This window comes from Helianthus annuus, chromosome 7 (assembly GCF_002127325.2).
Source record: "Helianthus annuus cultivar XRQ/B chromosome 7, HanXRQr2.0-SUNRISE, whole genome shotgun sequence".
Classification (NCBI taxonomy): Eukaryota; Viridiplantae; Streptophyta; class Magnoliopsida; order Asterales; family Asteraceae; genus Helianthus; species Helianthus annuus.
The window spans coordinates 146,620,487-146,641,581 of record NC_035439.2 but is presented as its reverse complement, the minus strand read 5'-3'; the positions used below and the strand labels follow the sequence as shown (position 1 = coordinate 146,641,581).

General features: G+C 37.0%; 2 protein-coding genes and 1 long non-coding RNA gene across 6 annotated transcripts; 2 read left to right on the top strand and 1 right to left on the bottom strand.

Annotated features, from left to right (window-relative positions):
* The first annotated feature begins 4,255 nt into the window (after positions 1-4,255).
* On the top strand, positions 4,256-6,271 carry LOC110867194 (LRR receptor-like serine/threonine-protein kinase GSO1). Its single transcript, XM_022116324.1, has one exon. It carries the CDS (start codon positions 4,256-4,258, stop codon positions 6,269-6,271), a length of 2,016 nt encoding a protein of 671 aa, XP_021972016.1.
* A 338-nt stretch (positions 6,272-6,609) lies between these two features.
* Positions 6,610-14,296, bottom strand: LOC110869152 (U-box domain-containing protein 35). Of its 4 annotated transcripts, none has more exons than XM_022118441.2 (10): positions 13,869-14,296; positions 12,881-13,104; positions 12,683-12,801; positions 11,801-11,922; positions 11,531-11,724; positions 10,491-10,816; positions 10,304-10,408; positions 8,559-8,987; positions 7,011-7,763; positions 6,610-6,932 (listed from the first exon to the last, which is right to left on the bottom strand). In XM_022118441.2, exons 2-10 carry the CDS (start codon positions 13,089-13,091, stop codon positions 6,753-6,755), a joined length of 2,439 nt encoding a protein of 812 aa, XP_021974133.1. In that variant the 5' UTR covers positions 13,092-13,104; positions 13,869-14,296; the 3' UTR covers positions 6,610-6,752. The 4 variants fall into 4 exon arrangements, with proteins under 4 accessions (XP_021974133.1, XP_035831306.1, XP_021974134.1 ...); XM_035975413.1 differs by having other exon boundaries at positions 11,531-11,634; XM_022118442.2 differs by having other exon boundaries at positions 12,899-13,104; positions 13,869-14,025.
* Positions 14,297-18,297: 4,001 nt separating this feature from the next.
* LOC110867478 lies at positions 18,298-19,576 on the top strand. Its single transcript, XR_002551628.2, has 2 exons — positions 18,298-18,429; positions 19,365-19,576. It is a non-coding gene; the product is annotated as an uncharacterized LOC110867478 (long non-coding RNA).
* Positions 19,577-21,095: the final 1,519 nt, after the last annotated feature.

Genomic DNA, 21,095 nt, shown 5'->3' with positions numbered 1-21,095 from the left:
TTCATAATACCCATCCTCAACAAAACATCATTGGAAATGTGCAAAGTGGCGTACAAACAAGAAACATGTTGCGAAACAACAACAATGCAGGCTTGTATGCAGCTATTCGAGAATCCGGGCAACAAAACGACTGGTCCTTCGCGTGTTATGTCTCACAAGAAGAACCAAGAACGTGGAAAGAAGCCTTGAAAGATAATGCTTGGGTTGAAGCAATGCAGGAAGAACTGCAACAATTCCAGAAGCTGGGTGTCTGGAAACTAGTAGAGAAACCTGCTGGATACAAGAAGATTGGTACCCGTTGGGTTTTCAAATGCAAAAAGGATGACCGCGGAGTCGTTATCCGAAACAAAGCTCGTTTAGTCGTTCAGGGTTTTCGTCAGATTGAAGGGATCGACTACAACGAAGTGTATGCACCAGTGGCACGTCTCGAAGCAATTCGAATCTTTCTAGCCTATGCGTCCTTCAAAGGATTCAAGGTTTATCAGATGGACGTGAAAAGTGCATTTTTACATGGTGTGGTTGAAGAAGAGGTGTACGTTGAACAGCCTCCAGGTTTTGAAGATCCTATCCATCCCGATCGGGTTTGGTTGCTCAACAAAGCTCTTTATGGTCTTCATCAAGCACCACGAGCTTGGTATGCAACCTTATCACACTATCTGCTGGAGAACGGTTTTCGTAGAGGTCTTATCGACTGTACTCTTTTCATCAAGGAACAAGATGGAGATCTTCTTCTGGTACAGGTATACGTTGATGACATTATTTTTGGTTCTACTAATGATGTCTTGTGTAGGGAATTCGAGCGCATTATGCAGGATAAATTCGAGATGAGTGCTATGGGGGAAATGACTTTCTTCTTGGGCCTACAAGTACAACAAACGGAGTCTGGGATATTCATCCATCAGACTAAATATGTTGGTGACATCTTGAGCCGGTTCCAGATGTCGGATGCAACGCCCATTGGTACCCCATTGCCAACTAATCACGGAATTACTCCAGACTTGAAGGGAGAAGCTGTTAGCCCTTCTATCTATCGCGCCATGATCGGATCTCTCATGTACCTCACAGCATCAAGGCCAGACATAATGTACCCGACGTGCCTGCTTGCCAGATATCAAGTTAATCCGAAGGCCTCACATCTTGCTGCTGTCAAAAGGATTTTTCGTTATTTGAAGGCTTACCCTGACACCGGTCTGTGGTATCCTAGGGATAATAACTTTGACTTGGTCGCATTCAGTGATTCTGATTTTGGCGGATGTAAAATCGACGGTAAATCCACAACGGCTGGATGTCAGTTCTTAGGAAATCGCCTAGTTACATGGCAGTGCAAGAAGCAGACGTGTGTAGCTACATCAACATGCGAAGCTGAATACATTGCTGCCTCAAGTTGTTGCTCCCAAGTTCTTTGGATCCAACAACAAATGCGGGACTACGGTTTTGAATTCCTAACTACTCCTATTTACGTTGATAATTCTGCTGCTTTAGATATCACTAGAAATCCTGTGCAGCATTCAAAGACCAAACACATCGAAATCAAATATCACTTCATACGTGATTGCTTTGAGAAAAGGCTAATCGATGTTGTTAAGGTCCACACCGATGACCAACGTGCCGACTTATTTACCAAAGCTTTTGACAAATCAAGATTTGACTTTTTATTATTGGTAAACGGCATTAAGGTCAAGCAAGAGTAAACCAACATCGGAAAATCATTTTTGTAAATATCTTTGTGTTTTTAAATTTGTCTTAGTTTATTGATTTTAGGGGGAGTAAATCCAAAAATCAGAAAATCCAAAAACATCGAAAAATTTCAAAACCACAAAAACAATAGAAAAACAAAAATGAGTTTCCTGGAGAGCAAAAGAGAAAATGATAGTACATCAGTGGTCTATCCAAACCTCTTTAAACCTTAAATGAAAAACGATAAGCAGCTCTATAAAAGATGTATCGGTAGGCTCACAATCATTTTAAAGTGTGCAGGGTGATATAAATCTTAATCGACTGAAGACTAGGTGGGAACCATTCATTGGCATATGGTCTTAGTACCGAAATTTCGTTTGATAGATTGCCGAGGTTCTGAGATATTCGGTCTTTATGCTGCTTATCATCTGGGTATCATGGTTGCTTCTATAAATAGACTAAGTCTAAGATCTTCCATGATACTATACATACGTGTACATATTGCATACTGCATTCGACCTCAATAAGTGATAAACAATCACATGTCCAAACTAAATAAGTGATAAAATATCACATTTTTCCGGGTGTCAAGTTCGTCTCTCTGCTGTACGAAAGTACTGACCTGTTCACGGACTTGCACCTGTGCCCTCATGCATACGAAAATCAAGTTCCTCATCAATAAGTGATTATATCACATAGGGCTTGTTTTCAATTCAAAATAAGTGAGTATCTCACAATTTATACGGTCAAACAGATGATAATCGGTATACTCACCGGTAAGATGAACTCTCGTGCATACCTTGATACGGGAATGTGTCGTGATGTGGATGAACACCGGTCGGTAAGTATAAACCATACCTTAACGTATCCCCTCGCCATGATTACATCTGATAAGTTGAGCTTAAGTGGACAACAATACCGATAATTGTTATAGGATGCTTATCTTAATGTTAACTAACTGAACAACAAGAGTGTTTTGGCATGACCGTACACTGATATGATTCTCTTACCCTCGATACTCGCAAAAAGAATGTCTATATATAGTTATTTTCTGCTTAACTTTTATTATTTCTTTTAAACAGTTTCGTCGTTTGGTGCATATCAGCACGACATTAGCGGTGATGTCGTTTGATAACACTCAAAGGATTTTAAATTGTTGTCTTTTAATTTCAAAAATACCAAAAAGATTTTAGGCTTGTTTTAATATAAACTTTATAAAAGCCAAAAAGATTTTCTTTCTACTTTATTTTCGATCGTACGATGTTGGAGCTCAAGTCTTCGTTGCCTGAAACCTGACTGAAAACCGAACTGACTAAACCTTCATAAACGGTCAAAATTTGCAAAGTTTTGAAAGTTAAAAATTGAAATTGATAAATTTATTAAACTTTCAAACTGTCGGACGGTGTTTGATTGTGACATGGTCACTCGTGTGTCATTTGTTTATACTATATTCCAAGCAGTTGTTCTCATTATGCGTTTAGATTTCTTGCATGTGCAGATTCTAAAGGCTCGGAGAACATGGTCGATGACAAGCTTTGGAATGAAGACACCACGAGAAGGCGCTCAACTGATGAAGATGTTCGAGTTGCCGCTGGCCATCATCAGCACCACAAGGATCTCACTTCATAAAGATAAAGTCTTTTTACGAGCATAACTCAAGGGGGAGCTTATGATAAGGGGGAGTTTGTCAACACACTTCCTACATGATACGGGTAGTTTGTTGATACACTCTCTGCTTTCAAGACGTGAAGACTTTGAAGATCCTCCGACTTTGAAGACGTGAAAGGACATCAGAGTTTGAGAACTCGAAGACCAAAGACTGTCGAAGTTCGAGACGAGTCTACATTTATTGGAAGACAAAGACAAAGCTACAGCCAAGGGGGAGTTTGTTGGTGCACTTGTGTCTGTACTTTGTCTGTATTCGGTCTGATATAAACGATGTCCTGATTTGTGTTGTAAGTTGACCAAGTCAACCATCCTCCGGTTTGACTTGGACAACAGTTGATATGTTGGAAGATGTTCTGATCGAAGGATAACCTCGAAGGATACTGTTGATCCTTCGAGGTGCTCGAAAGATATGCTTCGAATGGTAGACCTCGAAGGTTCATCCTTCGAGGTTCCTGCTTATCCTTCAAAAGCATTGTTTCCGAAAGATGATCCTTCGGACCATCTTTCGGATCCTTCGATCCAGACCTGCTGAGCTGGGTATATATACCCATGCATGTGTTGAGTGTGAGAGAGTTCTGCCATTTGCACTTCCGAGAGATAGAGAGAATTGAGAGCTTTCTGTCCAGAACTCACACACACACCTTAGAGAGTTTATAGAACACTTCTGTAAACATTGAGCTTGTAACCGAACCCTCATTGCATTAATACAAGTTGTGTTAATCGGTGAACTTGTGTGTTTGTTTCTCTACTTGCTACTAACTCGGTTTGCTTGCTAGCTTGGATTCCGCACTCGCTAGTAGGTTTGTATAACAAGGTTTAGGTTCTTAATCCTCCGCGAAACAGGGACCTACAATTACGACAACTACATCTCGTTTACAACTCTTTCACAGGAAACATTCCAGCCACCATAATGAACTGCTCCAACCTCCAATTCCTTAAGTTGGGTTTCAATAATCTAGTCGGCAAGATCCCAAATGAAATCGGGCGTCTCTTTAGATTACAAGAACTATATCTTTATAACAACTCTTTCACCGGAAACATTCCGGCCACCATAACGAATTGCTCCAACCTCCAAGTCCTTAGCTTGGGTAGCAATAATCTGGTCGGCAAGATCCCAGATGGGATTGGTTCATTGTCCATGCTAAACACACTCGACCTTCATAACAACTCTTTCACGGGAAACATTCTATCCACCATAACGAATTGCTCCAACCTCCAAGAACTTGACTTGGGTCTCAATAATCTGGTCGGCCAGATCCCAGATGGGATTGGTTCATTGTCCATGCTAAACAAACTCGCTCTTCATGACAACAATCTACAAGGCGATATTCCTCCAGAAATCGGGCGTCTCTTTAGATTACAAGGACTATGGCTTTATAACAACTCTTTCACGGGAAACATTCAGGCCACCATAACGAATTGCTCCAACCTCCAAGTCCTTAGCTTGGGTAGCAATAATCTGGTTGGCAAGATCCCAGATGGGATTGGTTCATTGTCCATGCTAAGCTTCCTCGCCCTTTCCAGCAACATTCTACAAGGCGGAATTCCAAATGAAATCGGGCGTCTCTTTAGATTACAAGAACTATATCTTTATAACAACTCTTTCACGGGGAACATTCCGGCCACCATAACGAATTGCTCCAACCTCCATTTCCTTGAGTTGGGTAACAATAATCTGGTTGGCAAGATCCCAGATGGGATTGGTTCATTGTCCATGTTAAATGTACTCGCCCTTCCTGGCAACATTCTACATGGCGGAATTCCAGCGGCTTTAATGAATTGCTCCAACCTCCAAGTCCTTAACTTGGATTCAAATAATTTTTGGGGAATTTTACCTTCTCTCACAAATGGTTCATCTTCAATATCATTGGAACTATCAAATAATCATTTTGTGGGATCATTACATAATTTGATTTGTTCCAACAATGTGAACAGGATCACATATGTTGGTTTGGGATATAATCTGTTGTCGGGTATTATTCCAGATTGTTGGGAGAAGTGGCCGAGCTTGGTAATCTTATATTTAAAGGCTAATGATTTGTCCGGTGAGATTCCAAGAACATTGGGGTCTGTACCTTCATTGCAAATTTTAGACATAAGTTTGAACAAACTTTCAGGAAGATTACCTTCTTCCCTAATAAATTTGTCATGCTTAAAGGTCCTTCAACTTGAAAAAAATAATCTTGCAGGAATCATTCCACCATGGATTGGAATAAAACTCACTATGTTGAAAATTCTCAATCTTAGAGCCAACAATTTTTATGGAAATACTCCTGACCATCTCTGTTATCTTTCACATGTTCAAATCTTAGATCTCGCTCATAATAATCTCTCAGGAAATATTCCTAGATGCTTCAACAACTTTAGTGTGTTTTCTGGCAAAGAAACTAATTTAGACGTTCAAGTATCAATCAATTTTGACATTGGTATTTATATTGTTTCTGATTTATCGGTGATGAAGGGACGAGAAGACACTTATAGATCTATCCTAGGACTAGTCACGCTTTTGGACCTTTCGAGCAACAATTTGTCTGGGCAGATCCCTAGTGAGCTCACAACCCTCCACAAGTTAAAATCATTGAATTTATCAAGAAATCAATTGACAGGAAAGATCCCAAATAAGATAGGAAACATGAAATCACTTGAGTCTGTTGATTTATCAGTAAACAATCTTTCTGGGGAACTTCCTATGAGTTTGTCAGAGTTGAATTTCTTGAGTAGCTTTAACATGTCCTACAACAATTTGACAGGAAGAATTCCAACAGGAACACAAATTCAAAGCCTCAATGAGTCTAGTTTCATTGGAAACAAACTTTGTGGAGCTCCACTAACTGATGATTGTGTACATGTTGACAAACCTGATACAACAAGCGACCAAAAAGAAGACGGTGGATCACACAAAGTAGATTGGGGGTTTATTTATTAGCATAGCGCTTGGATTTATTATCGGGTTTTGGGGCATTGTGGTTTCATTAATGCTCAATAGATCATGGAGAATCATATATTTCCGTCTCTTGAGGAAATTGATCAAGGTATAAGGTTTATGATGTTATGCAGAAGTATTATTGTGATACGTTTTCTAAGTAACCATAAAAAAGCAGCTCATGGGTAACTTCGTGTAGTTCCCCTCGAGTCTGCTTTTCATAAAGCTTATGTTTATTGTTGTGTTTCTATTCGGTTCTCGTAGGGTTGTTTTGTTATGTCTTTCTTTGTGATTGTTAAACCAGCTTCCCGCTGGTCCTTTTTCTAATAATAATATCATCGTTCCAAAAAAAAACTATGTACACTTTATAAATTTTCATACTCAAGTTCAAGACAGGTCCATATAAAATATAGATAAATCAAACAAATGTACATAAAACAATCCTAAAAAAATCAGGTTGCATCCAAAATTCTCACTCAAATGGTTAGGTGGTTGATTTCCACTCCATGATTGCCGAAAGAAGCGTGTAATTAGGCGTTAAGCTCCTACTCGTCAACGGTAAATTAGTCATCGGGGAGCTATCACTCTCTTCAAGCCATTGCTCTATCGCCCTGCGATCGTACGTATAGCCATCAGCAGCAACACATGGATCAACCATAACATCCTGGATCAAAACATCATTATATTTTGAAAAACTAGTGTTGTTCGATAAAAACTGAAAGAAAGAATGTCACAATATTACCTTGCGTATTGGGCATATGAAGTGGTTAGGAGGGGTGGGTCGCGTCATGGAGGTGGATCTTTGAGCTGCATCTGCGACTACTTTTAGTCGTTCCAATACAGGAAGAACCTTGTTTTTCAAATCTGGTCTATCTTTTCTTCGAAGCTCAGCGCAGCTCAACCCCAAATATGCTAACTCTTTCGCTTCATCAATCGGCCATTCGCCTGCATCTTGATCCAACACACTGCCTAACTCATCGTTTTCAAGAGCTGTTTCCACCACATGAGTAACTGCAATTGCTGGTCTTGCGGTCAGCAGCTGCAAAATCACCATACCAAGAGCGTATACATCGGATTTTGGAAACACTAATCCTGTTCGTTGATACTCTGGATCGATGTAACAAAGGGTTCCTGCTGGACTCGTGTCTTTGTAAATGGTGGATGTGGAAGAGAAGTCCGATTGAAGCATTGTTGAAAGACCAACGTCCCCTATTTTGCTCACGAGATTTTTATCAAGCAGTATATTTGCTGGTTTTAGGTCACGATGAACGATGGATTTCGGTTTCGCATTATGAAGGAAGTTTAGAGCTGATGCTACTTCCCACACGATACGGAACCGGTCGAACCATGGGATCGGTGGTGTGTCGTTTTTGCGAAATAATCGCTCGTCCAAACTCCCGTTTTCCATGTACTCGTAAACCAAACAGCCATGATCCACACACGCACCGATTAGAATAAGCAAATGAGGATGCCGGATTCTGCTCAATACTTCAAGCTGCAAAATCATATTTAATTATTCGGATATGATAAAGGAGCTGATCCAAAAGAAAAAACAAATAAATGAAGTCGTCAAACATCATTGTACAAAAATTTTGTTATCATTTAAAAAAAAAGTTAAACTTCACTACTCCTTGCACAAAAGAAAAAAACAAAACATGATATCAAAGTGAAAAGCTTTAATAAAATCAGTAGAAGGGTATTTTGGTAATTTTATAGATAAAAGGAAGGGCATGTAAGTCTTTTCACCTAAATAACCTATAACTTGTTTATTTACATGTATATAAGTAATTCTTTTCTGATCCCCATCTTTCCAACCACTCTTTCTACCGGCCACCACCATCCACAACCATCTACCACCACTTGCAACTACCACCTGCCGACCACGACTACCGCGACTTTTAACTAAACGATTTAATTGAGTTAGAGCCAGGGAGTAAACTACCGAAATACCCCTACTTTTAATTGAATGTTTTAACTGAGTTAGAGCTAGGGAGCAAACTGGCGACAAACTCAAAAGATCAGGGAGGAAAATGACTATTTTCAAACTATTAGAGCAAAACCGTTAAAATGATCAAATCACAGAGAGCAAAATGAAAGTTAACTCTAAAGATAATTAAAAATAATTATTAATGATATACTGATATCTTAAATTGTGTAAATTTATATCAAAATTAATATGTTAATCTATAAATTTCAAAGAAAGAAATTGAGAATTTCGTGATTATGAGTTGTTTAAAGCAATTTTTGTATAAATATTTTCTTTATTCAACACGTGTAATACACTCCATACCTCTTGTTGAAATTGTTTGGTTCTATGAGCTTCTTGAGAATGAAGAACTTTGACGGCAGCAACCATATGATGAAAGCTTGATTTGTATACGGTCCCATTTCCTCCGGTTCCAATTTTAAGATCTTCAGAAAACGAAGAACACGCAGCCTCAATTTCTTCCCACGTGAACTCCTGGTACTGCAATGAAGTTCCGGTTATGGCATGTTGAAACTTTTCTTTATCTCGGGAATCTCTTAATGCCGTCTCTTCTGCTTCTTTTCTTAGAGCAGCTTCTCTTCTGATGCATTCTTTTGCATACTTAGCTAGTCTTTTAGCGGCTTCGTGTTGCTTCTTCTCTTCTTCGGCTAATGATTTTGCTTCTTGTTCTTTAACCTCTAAATCTTTGAGTTTAGTTGATTCCTCTAGTTGCAGTTTCTGAACATCATTCAGCTGACACAAAGCAGTATGTTTTAGTTTTAGAATTATTTGACTTTGTTATAGTCAACTGGGCTAGATTTAAGTTTAAAAAATTAAAGCAGTTTCCAAATCATTTGGAGAATCTTGTGACAACTAAGACCATGTGTAGTGGTGAAGAAACATAATCCCCCACCCTTGGGCCAGTGGCGGTGATGAGGGTGTGCGGGGAGGACCACCGCACAGGGCCCGTGATTTCGAGGGGCACGTGTTTTAAAAAAAATCCGATATATATAGTTATATTTTTTAAATAGTATACCCATACCAACTCCAAGATAGACCCATTTACAAAACATTTTTTATGGTTTAGAAGTTAGCCCATTGCCATTATGTTTAGTGAGTCCAATACCCATTTGATGCCCCGCTTGCGGTATGCACATATATAGTATAGATATGTGTGGGCGCTCGGGGGGCAAGAGTGAAATGGTACTAACTTTAACGTTATTTTACTAATTTCGTGAAAATAACGTTAAAAGCGGCGGATGGTTAATCATGCATCATGTGGTGACGTTGACTGTTGATAGCTGAAAGACATGGGGGTACATGCACCAATCAGTCTCTGTCCCGATTGTTTGAGTGTTATGTGTCTTAGGTCCAAGGCTTGATACAAAACTACAATCGAGCCGGGGGTCTCACTGGAAGCAGCCTCTCTATTCCTACGGGGTAGAGGTAAGGCTGTCTACATCTACCCTCCTCAGAGCCTACCTTAGCTTTGCTATTGGTGCGATTTACTGAGTATGATGATGATGAATACCCATTTGATTTTAAAAAATAATAATAAAAAACATTACGAAAGGGCCCATTTTTTCAAGCTCGAACAGGGTTCATGAATTCTCGGAGACGCCTCTGCCTTGGGCGTTATCCGCCACGTGGCGGTCCAGTCAGCAATGGAGCATTATGAGGCATGTTGATGTCTGAATGTCTTAATTACTTTTACTTATTTACAACGTTGTCTAAATTACTTTTACAACTTTACACAGTTACGTCCAAGACATTATACTCATAATTTATCTATGTCTAATGACGTTAATGTCATGAGCGTAACGTGTGTAACAAAGTAAAAAATGCGTAATCTCATGTGCGGGCACCACGCGTTAATATCAACATCATTGCGCATGTAACGCAGTCACCAACGCGATGCTGCCGGCGCAGCACGCGGTATGGGTCAAAGTTCTAGTTATACTAAGAAATACAAAATGGACTTGAATTTATGACAAATTCTGCGGATAAGCGTATATAGTTTAAATTCGATGTTTGACTTCAAAAGTCAAGATGAAGAAAATGATAGTTACCTTTCGAGATGCATCAAGGGACTCGCTTTGCGCAATTGCATACATCCCGCGAACATGCCTGAGTTCAACTCTCAGTTTTTCCAGCTCAAAGTTAATACTATTATCCTGCAATGGCGAATTTTTCAACGGATAGATATTACAAGAACATGAAAACGCATTTATAAATGACGAAAAGACAGAAAAATACCTGAATTTCTGGTTGATTTTCTAGTGCAATTTCTGAAGGTGCATCTGGTATTGAATCTTGATCAGATGTCCAAGACTGGCTTTCAGTCCGGAAGCTTCTACTGCTCGAAACTATACTATTTTCATTAAAATAATCAGGATTACTGGCATTGGAAACCGTTGCATCGTCTCCTTCACAACTTTCAAGAAACTTATTTTCGGAACTTTCTAAAGGAGTTTTTTTTAGAAGGGTACGATTTATGGATGAAAGTGCTTCAAAACGTTGCATTGGTAGCGAATTTGAAAAGGATTGGGAATAAGATGTAGCAGAGCCTTGGTCTGTCCATTCTGTCATACATAAAAAATAACACCATCAAAACCACTTTTGACTTTCGATGTCAAACCTGTAAATTTTTATAGCAAAATTGGCATGGAGTTTGGTTCATATTTTATATTTAACACTAGGCCTGTAAACGAGCCGAGCTACTCGCGAGCTACTCGAGCTCGGCTCGAAAAAAAGCTCGAATGAGCCGAGCTTGAGCTCGAGCTCGAGCCCGAGCCTAAAAACAAGCTCGTTTAGTAAACGAGCCCGAGCTTCGCTTATCGAGCTTTCTTTTTATATACTTTTTATTAATTAATATATTAAACATATATTTATAATAATATTTACCATTTATATAAATATAAAAAAATAACTAAATTATATATATAACAATAATTATAATTAATAAAAATTAATTAATTAATACTAAACGAGTCGAGCCCGAGCCCGAGCCGAGCTCGAGCTTCAAAAATTACCTTCGAGCCGAGCTCGAGCTTTAGAAGTAAAGCTCGAATCGAGCCGAGCTCGAGCTTTCATAAGTTAAACATGCTCGAGCTCGAGCCTGGTCGAGCTCGAGCTCGGCTCAGCTCGTTTGCACCCCACACCATATCTTTTTGTGGTTTGTAGTACTTTGTCGCAGTCTTTAACGGGTCACAAATATTTCTAAACTCGTCCGAAGAATTCATATGGAATGTGGAAGTAGAAAATTAGTCACTTAAACCGGAAAAGTCAAACGGTACCTGTTCGGGAGCTTGGGGTTAGAAATGAAGAACTGGTGACCGAGCTTGAATCACTACTATTGCTGTCATCTTTACTGGATCCAATGGTTTCCGAATCAGCAGCCCTGAGTGAAGATAATACCCCTTTTGAAATAACATAAACCGTACAAAAGCTCGGAATGCTTTCAGAGATTCTTGACGACAAATTCTGCCCCCTAACGCACCAAAAAACATCTAAAAATAAACAACTACACATGTGATGAAAACAAAAGAATAGAAAGAGTGTGGTACCTTGAGAATATGCCTTTTGATGAAGCTCCAATTACTAGTTTATTAATCTTGTGTTTTATAATTTCTTGTTTTATTGCATCTACAACATCATCTGATTCAATTTGCACGATATCTACCTCCACCTACACTCAAAAAAATATATATATATATATACCAACTTAAAACTGACATAACTTTTCACTCTATTCGAAGTTAAGAGGCCGAAAAGCAATAGATGAAAACGTCTCAACAGGTCGGATAGCTGAAAGTGCACTAATTTTAATGTTATTTTACTAATTTCGTGAAAATAACGTTAAAAGCTGAGGACGGTTAATCAGGCATCATGTGGTGGCGTTGATAGCTGAAAGACAAAAGGGTACATGCACTAATCGGTCTTTGTCCCGATTGCTGAGTGTTATGTGCCTTATGTCCAAGGCTTGATGCAAAACTACTATCGAGTCGGGGGTCTCACTGGAAGCAGTCTATTTATTCCTACAGGATAGAGGTAAGGCTGTCTATATCTTACCCTCCTTGGACCCTATCTTTGCTTTGCTATTGGTGGAATTTACTGAGTATGACGATGATGATGTCTCAACAAGTCGGATGTTGTGACAAATCACCATAGGCTGTTAAAAGTTTTTCTCTAAAATTAGCAATTTTCATTTATTTCATTTTAACTCTAAAAAGCAATTTAATTTCAATCCTAGCATGTCAGCTTCAAATTGAAAAGCCGAACATGCCAAAAAATAGATTTTCCCTATGAAAAGACACATGATTTAATGGTTTAAGGCATTTAATAATATTCCAATTTTCCTCTCAAAAAGTTAATATTTATCTTTTGTGTTTCTGCTGTGCATCATTTACCGAATTTAATAATAATCAAGAAAGTATAAAAGCTCAAACCTTTCTCGTAGCACACATGTTCTTGAAAGGAAGGAGTTTTTCGTACGTCTCGCATTCGACTTCCTTCCTGTAAGCAATCACCAAATCCTCTCGCACTTGTGAAACTGGAACCAAACCCACTGCAAAAAAAAAAACAAAAAAAAAGGCTGAATTTTCCATCTAACATAGAACTTAATATCATATGAAACAATAACCAACCTTTATTAGGAAACTCACTTGGTGTCGGAATTCTGGTGATTTTCGGTCGAATGAAGAACAATCTGAACAGAAGCATACCCTCTGGAACAAACTTATCCAATGCCCATTTAACAACATATTTGTTTTTCTTACTTCCATTGACCGCTAAAGCGACGACCAAATACGAAGGTGTTGCTAAATTATCTAACGCTGTAATCTTTCCATCCTCCATGTTTTTGATCTTTCTGCAAAATTGTTCATAAAAATTATGTTAACATTCAAACCATAAAAACACAAAATTAAACAAAATCATAAACTTCATAACCAATATTTATAACAATCACTTGTGAAACAGAGCAATACATTTAACCCATTAAAACCCAAATTTACTGATTCAAAAACCCAGAAAAAAAAAAGATGAATTTAAAATTTAAAGCTAAAATGTTGTGAAAACTCGATTTATAAAAACACAAAATTGAACAAAATCATAAACTTCATAACCATGATTTAAATCCTGAAATTTAAAACAAAATCACAAAATTCTGAAACAGAGCAAATAAATTAACCCATTAAAACTCAAATTTACTGATTCAAAAACCCAGAAAAAAAAACAGATGAATTTAAAGCTAAAATGTTGTGAAAACTTTATTTATAAAAACATAAAATTGAACAAAATCATAAACTTGATAGCCATGATTTAAATCCTAAATTTAAAACAAAATCACAAAATTCTGAAACAGAGCAAATAAATTAACCCATTAAACCCAAATAAATTGATTCAAAAACTCACAAAATTAAACAAAATCTTTAACTTCACAGCCATGATTTATACCCCAAAATTTAGAACTCAACAAAATCACAAAATTCATAAAACAGAGCAAATAAATTAAACCCATAAAACCCACACAAATTGCTTCAAAATTAAACAAAATCGTAAAAAAAAAAATAAATAAACAAACCATAAAAAAAAAGATGAATTTAAAGGTAAAAACAAAGCTTAAAGACATACCAAACCATTTGAAGCTATAAAAATCAGATTGAATAACTTGAATAACTCATTTGATCACAGGTTTTTCTACTTTTCTTCTGTTTGAAATCATTGAAGAATCGTAACAAACTTAGAACAAATAAGGTGTTTAGGTGGGTGCCAAAAAAATCTGATAAGACTTTGGATTTAAATGCAGAACAACCGTGCCGTAATTACATATCCCCATATTGATGTTTATTTTTTTATTTATTTATTTTTTAATTTGTTTTTTATGGTCAACCGAAAGGTATACATAGTTGGTGTTAGAACCATGCCGTATAATTTTATTGTTCAATGACAGTGAAAATGAAAAGAAAAGATGCTTTGTTAAACAATTTAATATCCAAAACAGATATTTTATTTGGGTTTGTTAAGATTATTTTTCTTCTAGTTGTTGTCCCATTTGATATGTAAATACTCATAGACTTTACATGATTATGAGTTTATAATATATTTTTTTATTAAGAAATGGTTGTGGCTTGTAACAGGGCGGCTTCCATATCTTACTAACTAAGCTAGAGCTTGGGCCTCATTTAAAAAAAAAAATTATATATGGTAAATAGTTAAATACAGATTTAAAAGAAAAATTATATATGGTGATTGTAGATTTGTAAAAAAATAGCTTATACATCGAATAAAGCAAGAAAAATAAATTTTATCTACACATGACACGAGATATAACTTTTGTTTTTTTTTTCTTTTTCACTCCGTCGACTATAAGGCTAGAGGGTGTGGTATAAAGCCCCTGGGGGCTTTATTACGCCACGTCAGATCTACCTAAGCGTCACGTCATATGGGGGGCTTTAAAGCCCCTCCCTTTAACTTGCATGATGTGGTATAAAGCCCCCTGTTAAACAAAATAAAAAAAAAATTATTGGTTGAAAAGAGGTGGGGCCCACCTGCACACCCCTTTTTGCTCGTGGTCACGGTGGCGGACAAGGGTTGGCGCCCCCCTTTTAACAACATGGGGGTGGTCGATGGCGGACAAGGGCGCCGTAAATGGTCAATGTGGCGAGTGGCGCTAAACCACACCGCAGAGCCTAAACATTTTAGGTTATTATTGTCAGTTCGAAGCCCAACATAGGAGGATGGTTTATATCAAAGATTTTTTTATTTAAGAAAGGGCCCCAACGTTTTAGTTCGCTTTGAGTCTACGAAAGGTTGAGCCACCCTTGGGTTGTAATTTTGTATTTGAAGTGTATATTTAAGACTTAAAAATGTGGGATGTTACGTTTTATAAAACGGTAATATTTTTAATTCGTGTAAGAAAAAATGTAATGTTGTCAGTTTTACTTATCCTAAAAATATGATATTGTTTTGAATGAGTCTTCCGACTTTATTTATTGTTCTGTCACTAGATAATTATGACTTTTGAAAGTAGATTAAATGTAAATGTAAGAAGTTTACATGAATTATCATTAGTATATGTAACGATTTTAGACCATGTGTAGTGGAAGTCATCTCACCTTTGTCGTTTTACGTCATGTGACAGTCCAGTTAGTAATGGAGCTTTTTTCCAAAATGGGTGTAGTGGGGATATAGGCATTGTGGGGCATTATTTTAAAATGGGTGTAAAAAACTAAATAAAAAAAACCACCAAAAAATGTTATTGGACAAAGATTGAGAAGGTGTGTGGTGATTGGCCCAAAAAATTGAAGGAATGTGTGGATTTAAGAACGGCTGAGACCAAAAAATTGAAAAAACGCCCAAGGGGGTGTTATATGAGACGTTTGGGGGCGTTGTTGGAGCAAAAAACGTCCAAATTCTTATCCATTACGGGTTTAATGAAACAAACTTCTAGATATTCACGAGGAAACCAATAAGGCTTTGAACTTTTGTAGTTTGTTAGCCTTACATCCACATAAGTTGTCCATCATATTTGTTAATTATTTTTGAGTTTAAGTCATTATTATCAACTTCAAAAATTATCGTAGAACAACCATAACCATGTATGTAATCAAATAACAACTACCATCGCGCGAGCCACCTAAGCAATCACTGCCACCTCCTAGCTTACCTTAACTTTCTTCGACAAACCACCATCGTCTTCCCAACAGGGGCGGAGCTACCTTATATTCGCTACCCTTTGACGCTCCGACGGTGGTGTAAAAAAAGATAAAATTTGAGATTTTTTCGATTTTGCTACCCGTATAGAAATTTCTTTTGAAATGCTACTCCTATAATTATTTTTTAGATCCGCCACTACTTCCCAAATCCAACAACAACAAGAACCCTTGTCTAAACCCTAAGATCATTTTAATGAACCCTACACTAGAAAGGAAAACATTAACTATAAATCACGTGTGAAAAAAGGACTGCAAATCAGTGTCATCTTCTTCTTCCAAACAACAACAACCTAAAAAGTATTAAAAAAACTCCTTTGAATTTATGTATTTAGATTGAAAAATATACAAGTGTTTCAAAATTTGCACGAAGATTAACTTTTATTATAATTGTAACTCACACACTATCTAATTCAACATTTGGAAATTCAAAGCCTTATTCAAACACATTGGTATGCTACAACAAATGTCTTTGACGCTAAAGCCGAATGATGTGGTTTAGCGTCATCCACCAGCTCAGCATATGGCCCCCCAAAACATCACCCCTCCATCGCCAAAGGGGGGCGCTGTGATGGCATCGGCATAGCCTTGGTCAGCGTTAAGGCTCGGATGTGTGGGGATCACTTTTCAAGAGTCAATCACATTTTTTTCTCTTTTTTCTTAGACAAAATTGCGGTGCATGTCCTTTACGTTTACATTAAATTGCACTGTGCGTCCTTATGTTTAAAAGTTTCGGTGCACATCCTTTACGTTTATTTTTTGTTGCAGTATAAGTCCTTTCCCAGAAACCTAGTTAGTTCCCTTAGTTAACTTAATCGCATACCTAACACATAATGAAAAAAAAATAGTCATTTTAATCCTCTAACTTGTATAATGGCTCTTTCAAAATCCATATGCTACATCTCAATTTATATGAACGTCTATAAGCATGTTCTCTCAATTAATATATGGAATGCATGTTGTCTTATAATAAATATATGTATGAAACAAACTGATAATGGAATGCATGTTTTTCAAACATGTTGAAAATGTAAACATGTTCTGCAAGCATTTTTGCATACAATATCTATTTGGCATAATCATGTTCAAAATGCAATATATATATATATATATATATATATATATATATATATATATAGGCTAAGTATCTATGGAAAACCCATTTAATCAAGAAAACTTGGCAAACCTTAATTGTGTGGTCAAGATTGATCCACATCATCTTTTTAAAACACATGTTAAAAGGGCATATTGGTCATTTGATCAAGCTATCATTTCACTTTCTTCCCCATCCCATCAACTCATTTATTACCCATCATTTCATTCTCCCTCTTTCTTCTTTCTTCTTCTTTTAGAATTCAAAATATATCATTCTATCTCTTTCTTCTTCTTCTGTAAATTCACCATCATCATCATCATTCATTCTCTCTCTCTCCATGTTTCAAAATAAACACCAAGAACACACATAAGTGTGTGTGAGAGAGTTCAGGAGGTAGAGAGAGAGATTTAAGAGAGAGAAGAAGACGACGATGGACGACGGACAAGTCGTCGTCTACAGCGGTGGAGGTTCTCCGACGAACCGTCGGTGCCGACGACGGTGTTACAGGCAACCGGAGTGGGGATTCTGATTACAAGCCTTCGTCTACAGCGATGGAGGTTCTCCGACGAACCGTCGGTGCCGACGACGGTGTTACAGGCAACCGGAGTGGGGATTCTGATTTTAGCTCAGTTCAGATTCGAGTCAGCCACAGATCGGGACTCGGTTCAGGTTTCCGGTTAGTGATCCAGTCCAAGTATGGTTCAGTCTTTTTGGATTCTCTTGTTTTATTTTGGTTTGGATTCTCTGGTTTTATACTCGGTTAGGTGTCATTTGGTTTGGATTCTTTGGTTTTTTTTTCAGTCTTTTTTAATTTGTGATTATTGTTTGTTTAGGACTGTTCAAATGTTATTTTTTCTCTGTTTAAGCGGTTTGGTTTGGTAATGTTGTTAGATTTAGTATTGAGATTGTGTTTTTAGTGTCGGATTAGCTGAATGTGGGCATTTTTTGTTAAAATGTGAAGGCGTAGGGTGGAAAGGTGTGTGCAGAAAAAATGCAACGTCCCGAGTGCATCAGAGAGTGTGATTGTGTAGTTTCGGTGCAGAATACAGTTTCAGGTAACACTTTGTAGTGAGGGTGTTGCTTGACGAAAAGAAGATAGTTGTTGACGATTGTGTAGTTTCGGTGCAGAATACAGTTTCAGGTAACATGTGTTACCTGTCTCGTACCTGTTTGTTGTGTTAAATAACTCCGGAAATATTACTTGTGTTATTATGTATTTACTATGGCTGTTGTATTTGCAGGAGTAAGGAGAATGACCAGGTCCGTGACGGGTAGGCTGGCTAATAAGCGAAAGCAGAACGATAAAGAAACAGAACGATAACGAAAGAAGGTAGATGGAGAAACCGATGAAGAATGGGAACAAGAAGTCGATGAAGGGCAAGTGGTGGGTACCTTTGATGTTGTACAGAAGTTACCCTCCAGTGTAACACATGTTACAAACATGTGTTACATATGTTCAACCTCTTTGTTACAAAAAATCGGGGCTGCACATATGTAACACGTGTTACAACAGGTTTTTACCTACTTGCACGTCTCTATTACAAATGGATGAAAACAGTTTTTTTAAAACATCCACGGTGTAACACTTGTTTATTTGAAAGTTCTTAAAACAACCGTTGTAACACGTGTTACATCTTTTTACTCAGCTGTGCATTTTCCTTTTTATAATCCCATCCTCAACGTAAAGATACATCCAATGTAACACGTGTTACAAAAGAAAATTACCTACTTACACATCTCTATTACGTTGATTTAAACAGTTATTTAAAAACATCCACTTTGCAACACTTGTTTATTTGAAAGTTCTTAAAACAACCGTTGTAACACGTGTTACAACTTTTTTAGTGTTGTGCATTTTCCTTTTATAATCCCATCTTCAGCTTGAAGATACATCCAATGCAACACGTGTTAGGTTTTTTACGTGTTACAAAAGGTTTTTACTTAATGTAATAGTAAGTTTAAATGTTAAAACGTTTTTTTAAGATTGGTTGTTAAATGTTAGAATGTATAAACTTCATAATTTATTCGGAATATCTCGTTTATTTTACAAATAAAAAGTCGTGTTTTTTTGGTGGGATAATTAGCTACATATGTAGTAAACGTTACCCAAGTTACTTGTAGTTACCCCAACCCTTTTTTGGACACAAAGGGGGGTTGCACATATGTAACACATGTTTGTAACATGTGTTACACTAGAGAAGTAACACATGTATAGCCACGTTACACATGTTACATAGGAGATTAATAAGTTTTTAACTATAGAAACTAATATTGATGTACTTATTTTGTTCACATGTGAAAAAATGTTTTGTGTTCAAGATGAAGATGGTTATCAAGAAGCGAAGCCCGCCGAAGGATTACAACGCATCATCAGGTTTTCGTGGTGACGATGGTGTGTTTTTTGGTTGGATGCTATGTGTTGTGAAGATGGATGTTGTTGTGAAGACCATTTTTTAGAAGCATTACAACTATTGATATAAAATTCATTTTTATTTTCATTTTCATTGTTAGTATGCCCATTTTTGGATGAATACGGATGTTGATGTGACGGCAATTTTTTTTGGGATGCAACAACTATATGTAACATGTGTAACCTTGACGTTGTAACACATGTAACACCTATATGTAACATGTGTAAGATGGCTATACATGTGAGTGTAACATATGCTACATATGTCAGTCCCTTTGGTGTCAATTTAAACTTAGTAAAATTACATATGTAACAACATTACGTCATCCAAAATGTCATATCAATGAACAAACAAGTAATATATGTAACTATAAGTATATGAGACTAGCGTAACGAATTAAAGGGACAAACGATACACTTCATGTTACATATGTACCTAGAGTTGTTATTAACAATGTTATTAGTAGATAAAAAAACTGCATTAACGTATATTTTTTACATTGAACCCAGCTTATTGGTCATAAGTCTTATACATGGCAAGAAGTTCTTTCAGTGTGACATATGATTTAACATTAATAGGATGATATTGCTCGTTGACATTCGGTGTCCATAATTTAGTGCCATTAGAAGACTCGTAAAGATGGTAATGTGGAGTATGTTCTAGATCATCTGTGGACATAGGGATGGATGTTAGTATAAGTTTACGTGCATTTTCCTTTTTATAATCCCATCTTCAGCTTGAAGATACATCCAACGCAACACGTGTTAGATTTTTCAAAACATCCATTTGTACCACTGGCTATCGTCCGGCTTGTTACTTATTTGAAAGTTCTGTAAACAACCGTTGTAACACGTGTTACAACTTTTTACTCAGACGTGCATTTTCTTTTTATAATCCCCTCCTCAACGTAAAGATACATCAAATGTAACACGTGTTACAGCAGGTTTTTACCTACTTACACGTCTCTATTGCAAATGGATGAAAACAGTTTTTTTTAAACATCAACTTTGTAACACTTGTTTACTTGTTTTTGTTCACAGGTGAAAAGATGTTTTGTGTTCAAGATGAAGTTGGTTATCAAGAAGCGAAGCCCGCCGAAGGATTAAAACGCATCATCAAGTTTTCATGGTGACGATGGTGTGTTTTTTGGTTGGCTGCTATGTGTTCTGAAGATGGATGTTGTTGTGAAGACCATATGTAACATGTGTAAGATAGCTATACATGTGTTACATTTGTTGCCCCATAGTGTAACATCTGTTATAAACATGTGTTACATATGTCAGTCCCTTTGGTGTCAATTTAAACTTAGTAAAATTACATATGTAACAACATTACGTCATCCAAAATGTCATATCAATGAACAAACAAGTAATATATGTAACTATAAGTATATGAGACTAGCGTAACGAATTAAAGGGACAAACGATACACTTCATGTTACATATGTACCTAGAGTTGTTATTAACAATGTTATTAGTAGATACAAAAACTGCATTAATGTATATTTTTTACATTGAACCCAGCATATTGGTCATAAGTCTTATACATGGCAAGAAGTTCTTCCGGTGTGACGTATGATTTAACATTAATAGGATAATATTGCTCGTTGACATTCGGTGTCCACAATTTAGTGCCATTA